The 7,500-nt window shown below is 39.8% G+C and overlaps 2 protein-coding genes across 14 annotated transcripts in view; one reads left to right on the plus strand and one right to left on the minus strand.

Annotated features, from left to right (window-relative positions):
• The window catches only part of LOC135105902 (putative carbonic anhydrase-like protein 2), a 145,330-nt gene that overhangs the window by 72,989 nt on the left and 64,841 nt on the right, over positions 1–7,500 (minus strand). The gene's annotated exons all lie outside the window — the stretch shown is intronic.
• Positions 1–7,500, plus strand: part of LOC135105903 (uncharacterized) — a 107,131-nt gene that overhangs the window by 19,300 nt on the left and 80,331 nt on the right. For 2 of the 13 annotated variants that reach the window (XM_064014577.1, XM_064014575.1), the window contains exon 1: positions 5,282–5,504. The exons of 10 other annotated variants lie outside the window; for them this stretch is intronic. Coding sequence is in view for 1 of the 3 variants with exons in the window: in XM_064014575.1 (XP_063870645.1) it covers positions 5,449–5,504 (56 nt within the window). In the remaining 2 variants the exon portion in view is untranslated. Of the gene's footprint in view, positions 1–5,281; positions 5,505–7,500 lie in introns of those variants that run through there. One more of the 13 variants, XM_064014568.1, reaches the window with a different exon arrangement.

The following is a 7,500-nucleotide window of genomic DNA, read 5'->3' on the forward strand; positions in this document are numbered from 1 at the left end:
CTGCCAATATTAATACTTCCATTAATACCAGTACAGTTTTAAAAATAACAACAACAATAATAATAATAATAATAATAATAATAATAATAATAATAATAATAATAAAGACTCAGAAAAAAAAAAACATTGAGCCTCTTGCTACTTCTCTCACAAACAAGAATTTCGAGATCACTTCAGCAACTCTCTCTTCGCCCACAGCCTCTTCACCTCAGTGTTTGTGCCTCACCCCTCAGCAGGTCTGTATTTCTCACCTTTATTCGCACATTATATATTTCACTTCCATTACTTCCCTATGACTGTCATTCATCACTATTTGTTCCTTTAAATTGTAGTGCATTTTAGTGTATGGTAATGTATTTTTAGTTTCTTTTTTTTTAATGTTCCTTTCATTTTATCTACCTGTATTTTTTAACTTTATTTACCTACATTGTTTTAAGTATTAGCATTTATTTCCCCCATCTTATTTTTTCCCTATTCCTTTCTTTTACCTGCATTTATCTTGTTTCACCTCTTTACCTGTACATATATTACACTATACCTTCATATTTACCTGCATTTTTAACTATTATCATTATTTCCCGTCTTAATTTTTCCCTGCCCTTTTCTTTTGCCCGTATTTATCCTATTTCGCCTCTTTACCTGTACACAAGACACTTTATACCTGCATTTTTTCACACTACGCATATTTTCCCACTTTCATCACATTTTTTGCCACTTTTCTCTTACTTCTCCCTTCTTCCCACGCACTTACTTGCCTTTCTTCCCGTTTGCTGTACCTAAGACAAACAGAAATCACCTTTCCTTCACCGCCTCCTCGTATCTTGTACCTGAACACATCCCATCCACCCACCCACTCCGTCACCTGACCCTTATATCTTCATGTTGATCTCCTTTCATTGCAGATATCTCCCTAAAGTTATACGATCTTTAATTTCTCCATCCTTGCCATTGATGTGCGTAAGGGTATATTTTGGTATCTATCGAGTCTTTAAAATGTTACTGGATGGGAGGGTTATATCAGTTTCTCGTTGATGTGCTGTTCTCTTTGTTTTCTCTTCGTTTTCTCATTTAGTTGCTTATTTTTTTGTATGATTGATTTGTTTAGGCGTCAATCAGGTATTCCATCCATCGGTCAGTCAGTCAGTCAAATATGCAATCACCAGTTATATAGTCTGCCAATAAATCAATAAAAAATATCCAGCAGTCACTCAGTCAGTCAGTCAGTCAGTCAGTCAAACAAACAATTAAGCAGTTAGTTATTCAGTCAGTCAGTCAGTCAGTCAGTCAATAAATCAATCTAACAATTTACCAGTTTGTTAGTCAATCACTCACTTAACAACCCACCTGTCAGTCAGTTAATCAGTCAATCAGTCAATCAACAAGTCTCCCAATCTCAGATAGTCTCATTCGTCATGTAATCCTGCTTTTGCGTTACAATTCAGTCAGTCAGTCAGTCAGTCAGTCAGTCACAACCATCACTTTGCTTATTATTTTAGCGCCATTAGATAAATTAGCTAATCACTATCTCAGAACTCTCTCTCTCTCTCTCTCTCTCTCTCTCTCTCTCTCTCTCTCTCTCTCTCTCTCTCTCTCTCTCTCTCTCTCTCTCTCTCTCTCTCATTATTCTTCTCTCTCTCTCTCTCTCTCACGGCCTCACAGTAATGACATGCACTCTCCCCGCGAACCACAAGCGGCGCGTGGCGATGTGCAGGCCAATCGAATTAGCCATACCTGCACCACCTGCCGCCGCGATGACTTACCTGGCGCGTCCCCACCTGTCCAGGCTTAATTAATGGGCTCAGGGTCAAAGGTAGAGCTGGCGAGGGGAGGCAGGCAGGTGTGAAGGGCAGAGAGAGAGAGAGAGAGAGAGAGAGAGAGAGAGAGAGAGAGAGAGAGAGAGAGAGAGAGAGAGAGAGAGACCCATATTCTTTCAAGTTTTATGGGTATTAAGTTTCTCTCTCTCTCTCTCTCTCTCTCTCTCTCTCTCTCTCTCTCTCTCTCTCTCTCTCTCTCTCTCTCTCTCTCTCTCTTTATGCGGCAAACCTTTATCATTTCAAACCTTTTTTTTTTTTTTTTTTTTTAATTTCTGCCTCACAAAAAGCTTCCAATATTTATCGTCATGTTTGTCTTCTTCATTAATCCCTCTGTATTGGTTTTAACGTCCATGCTCCTTTTTTTTTTTTTTGTCTTTTTTTTTATATATCACAAAACCGACGGCCTTATTTTTCTTCATTCGCGTTTATTTTATTATTTTTTAAAATGCATGAAGGAAAAAAAAAGTGAGGGGGCGTTTTGTAGTGATGTTATGATTTTTATTTACTGATTAATTTATTCATTTTACTTTTGTTAGCTTTTAATACTTTGATGTCCATATTCTTTTTTTTTTTGTAAGGTAATGTCCAGAACTTTCTCGTGTTAAGTTTTTTTTATTAGTTTTATTGACTTATTAATTCTACTCTATTTTATTTTTCATGCGCTGGTGTCAAGATTTTTTCAAGGTGATGTCAAGAACCTCATCGTGTCGTGAATGGGACTGCTTCGTGATGCTAGAGACTTTCCCTGGCGTGATGTGAGGGCAGGCTATTGTGCAGAGGTGACCAAGTGTTTGTCAAGGTGGTGTCAGTTTTCTGCGTTAACTTTTCTTTAGGCGTCCTTCATTCATTCATTCCTTCATTCATTCATTTGATGTGATGCGTAGTAAATACCTAACGTAATCTAATCTGTCCGTCACTCTGATTGTTGATGTCACTCTAATGTCTCTATTTATCAAGCAAAGTGTGTGTGTGTGTGTGTGTGTGTGTGTGTGACCTTGTATTTTTTTTGACTGCATTTCTATTCATTCATTTGCCCTTATTTATTCATTTGTTTATATATTTAATGATTTTTTTTTCCTGTTACTGTATCTAGTATTTGTCTTCATATCATCTTATCCTTCTTTTCTGTTCCTTTTTCGTATTTTCCCCGGGTTCTCTTCCTCCTCCTCCTCTTCTTATTTTCTCCAAGTATCAGCTTTATTACTACTTTAATTAACTCAACCTCTCTCTCTCTCTCTCTCTCTCTCTCTCTCTCTCTCTCTCTCTCTCTCTCTCTCTCTCTCTCTCTCTCTCTCTCTCTCTCTCTCTCTCTCTCTCTCTCTCTCTCTCTCTCTCTCTCTCTCTCTCTCTCATTTTTCCCTACGTACACTACACTCGTCCTTTCTCAATCCTTCCTTCTCGCTCGCTTTCCCTCCTCCTCTTCCTCCTCCTCCTCCTCCTCCTCCTCCTCCTCCTCCTCCTCCTCCTCCTCCTCCTCCTCGTCGCCTCTTTACCACACCTCCCGGCCACTTTCAGGTTCTCTGTTCCGTGACGAGTAGGAGAGGAGAGGAAGGGAAGGAGGTAAATAAAAAGAGGGAAAGAGAGGGATGAAGGGCGTCTGGAGTACTCGTGTGTGTGAGTAGGCCTCCGGAGGACTAGAGAGAGAGAGAGAGAGAGAGAGAGAGAGAGAGAGAGAGAGAGAGAGAGAGAGAGAGAGAGAGAGAGAAAATGTAGTTATGCTTTCTATTTAAAACCTTATTGAAAGTTTCTCTATACATTTATACTCATATCTTGTTTTCTTTTTATATCTCCTCCTCCTCCTCCTCCTCCTCCTCCTCCTCCTCCTCCTCCTGGAATACGATCTACTTCCTGTCTTAGTTCCTTCGCATGTAATTAAATTAGCTGTAGAAGCCGCCACTGGGATGTTCCAGGGAGACAGAGACCCGCGCCCCAAGTGTCCCAGGATACGATTTGTAGTGACCCGAGATGAGCCAACAGTGAGGAGCGGGGAGGCTGCCAGGACGCCGGGGACCATAGCAGCAGAAGGTGGTGGTGGTGGTGGTGGTAGTGGTAGTGGAGATGATTAAGTGGAAAATGGAAAACGAGGAGGAGTAAACAAGGACGAAAACAGAAGAAACAGGAAGGAGGAGGAGGAGTAGTAGGAGGGAAAAGAGAAGAGGAGGACGAGTAGCTGGAGGAAAAAAAATAGGAAGAGGAAGACGAGGAGGAGGAAGACGAGAGGGGGACTGTAAGAAGGAAAGAAAAAAGGACAAATGCAAAGAAAATGAAACAGTGGCAGACTTTTTTCCTTCAGTTTTAAAGAATGGCATCGTTTAATTAATTATTATTGCCTTTTAATTTCCTGGTCATTTAGGAGAACTATACTAACTATATTAATGAATTTCTAAGTAAGGGAGAGTCGGAAGAGAAAGACGAAAAAGGCTGATATGAAAACTGCACTGAAAGAAAACAAGAAAAAAAGGAAGAAAAAGGAAATTATTAATCTATTTTACTTTTATTTTAATTTTATTTATTATTTCTGATATTTGTTGGTACAATGTGTGTGTGTGTGTGTGTGTGTGTGTGTGTGTGTGTGTTGGTAGAATATGTGTGAATGATGTGTGTATGAGTGTGTGTGTCTGTCTGCGCCGCTCCTTAAGGGATTACTGGCCTTGTATCTATAAAAATATATAAAAAAAAGTCCTGTAGTTTATATGTGTAGACGACAATGTAAGCTATAGATCAGTTATTAGGTACATATTCGCGTATTTGGCTTTTAAAGGTTTAAATCTTATTACTGTCAAGAAAACCACAGCATCGGAGACACTTCCAATTACCTGTGACTCAAATGTACAGTGTTTTCCATAGTTTGAACAGTTTCCTGGTAAATCTCAAGGTCTAGACTCCCAATAACCGTAGTCGAAACTCTCCATCCCGTAATTCCTGGTGTCTGGTGATTGCCTGGGTGCGAAATAGTAGTGCGCGTCAATCTCTCTGTCTCGTCCACGTCTCAAAAAGTTTAATGACATTCATTGTCTTAAATAGCGTCTTATCCTCGCGTGGAGAAGTCTGATCGATTTTTTTTTTTTTTAGGTTTTCTTCGTTTGATTCCTTTCGTATGGCAGGAATTCATTTTTTTCTTAATTTGGTTTGCACACACACACACACACTCTCTCTCTCTCTCTCTCTCTCTCTCTCTCTCTCTCTCTCTCTCTCTCTCTCTCTCTCTCTCTCTCTCTCTCTCTCTCTCTCTCTCTCTCTCTCAGTATTTTCCTTCTTGTAGTATGGACACTGTACGTTGTAATTAAGGTGTTACATTTATTGTTACTATTTAATTTCTGCTGGTATCCAATGGAACATGTATTTTTATTTAGTCATCTTGGTGAGTGTGTGTGTGTGTGTGTGTGTGTGTGTGTGTGTTTGTGTGTGTGTGTTTGTGTGTTGTGAAAAAATCAGCTTAGTATAGTATGTATAGATAATATCGTTTTTGCAATGGAAGTGGATGGAAATTGCCTTTCACACATAAAACAGGTCGCCTTCGCCGCTGCCACTGTTCTATTTTCTCTTTCACATATGAAGAATGGACGAGAATAACCGAGCAATTGAAATTCTGCTATAAAAATCTCCACTCGCTCTAGTTTTCCCCGCGACTGTGATGCTGCGTGATGCTGATAACGTGATGCTCGTTCTTCGCGGCGGGAATCTGTGTCTGTATGCATTTCCAAGATCTCATGCGTCAATGTATCGAGCCTTGATATGGTTTTAGCTTCTTGTTCTTGATCCTTCCATTGCTGCCTGGCTGAGTGTTGCTTAACTATAAATCACTTTCTTTTGTTTCGCAGCTACTTGCTAATGTTGTATTGATAGATATTGGAGAGTTTTTTTTTATATCCTCTTTTCTTCTTCTTCGTCTGTCTTCTTTCTTCTTTTTCTGTTTTTTTCTTCTTTGTCTTTTTTTCTTTTTCTTTTTCTTTTTCTATTTTTATTTCTTCTTCTTCTTCTTCTCCTTCTTCTTCTTCTTCTTCTTCTTCTTCTTCTTTTCCTTCTTCTCCTTCTTCCTTCTTCTTCTTCTTCTTCTTATTATTATTATTATTGTTATTATTATTGTGTGTTGTATATGCTCTTATTTTGTGTCGTCAACAGCACATGGCAGTGGAAGACTTAAACGATCCCTTTCCTATTCCAACACGACTATTTTTTAACACCGCAGAGATAATAGGGTTTTCATTAATATTTTCCCTTCCCCCTATTGAAAAGTGCGGAATCCTTGTTGAACGATCAGTAAAATCACGAAAAACCCTTGAAAAAAAAAAAAAAAATAGAATAAAAGTGACGTACGAAGAAGTGTTTAAGAACGCGCTGCTTCAAACGATGGTGCTCCTCTGTGCTCAGTAATGGCAGGGGAATAACAAAGGAACACAAAAGATGAACAAATGCCGCTAGCGCAATTGACCCTAAGCAGGAGGAGGAGGACGAGGAGGAGAGGTGGTTGTGGTGATGATGCAGGAAGAAAAGGAGGAGGAGGAGGAGGAGGAGGAAGAGGAGAAGGAGGAGGAGGAGGAGGAGGACTGGAACAATAAAATCATATATAACTCAGCTGATTTTCTCGTTTCTTCCTTTCTCTTTCTCATTCTCTGCCTTCACCTCGTCTTTCTCATCTGCCTCCAACTTCTCTTCTTTTCTAGCTGTTCCTCCTCCTTCCTCTTCTTACTGTTCCTCTTTCTTCTCTGCTATTTTCTATTTCCGGCTCCCTTTCCTCCCCCTCTCCTTCTTCTCTCCTCTCCCTCTTCTGGCCCCTGTATACCCTATCCTATAAGAGAGAGAGAGAGAGCCAAGATGTTGAAATTTAATCTTTTCTTAAGGATATCTAATCTGCAGCACGTCTGATTGGATGACCCTTTGCCCTTCCCCTTCCCCCTTCTCCTTCCCCTTCCCTTTTCCCCTTCCCCTTCCCCTTCCCTCACCTTCCTTCTGTTACTTATCTTACCTTCTTCGTTTTTTCCTTATTGGCTGCATCTTTTTCCCCTTCCTATTCCTTCCCCTTCCCCCTTCCTTTTCCTTCCCCCTTCATTTTCCTTCACTCATCTTTTTTCCCCTCCTTAGCCTGTTCTTTTCCCTCTTCCCCCATTCCTTCCCCTTTTCCTTTCCTTCCCCCTACCTCTCCCTTCATCCCTCCCTTATTGTACCCTCATCTTTTTTTCCTATTCTCTTTTTCTTCTATTTTTTCATCCCTCTTCCTCATTTCATACTCCTTCTTACTACTTCTTAACTCCCTTGCTTCCTTTTCACTCCTGTCTTCTAGTCGTCTTCTTCCTCTTCCTTATCTCCTCGTTTCCTGTCATTATCATTTTTATTCTTTGACCTTTTTTTTTCATCTTTCTTCTTTTATTTGTCTTTATTCTATCCCTGTTTGATTTCCTCTTATTTCTTCACCGTTCACTGTTTTACGTAAATCCTCGTTATTTTCAATGCTTAGAGAGAGAGAGAGAGAGAGAGAGAGAGAGAGAGAGAGAGAGAGAGAGAGAGAGAGAGAGAGAGTAAAAATTGGTTACGAGTTTATTAGTATCAGTATTCCTCTTCCTCCAGATTTTCTTCTTCTTCTTCTTCTTCTTCCTTTTTGTCCTTCTCCTCCTATTCCTCGTTCTTCAATTTTTCTTATCTTTTTATCTTTGTGCATGCGTAAAAGCCAGAGAGAGAGAGAGAGAGA

Source organism: Scylla paramamosain, chromosome 12 (genome assembly GCF_035594125.1).
Source record: "Scylla paramamosain isolate STU-SP2022 chromosome 12, ASM3559412v1, whole genome shotgun sequence".
Taxonomy (NCBI): Eukaryota; Metazoa; Arthropoda; class Malacostraca; order Decapoda; family Portunidae; genus Scylla; species Scylla paramamosain.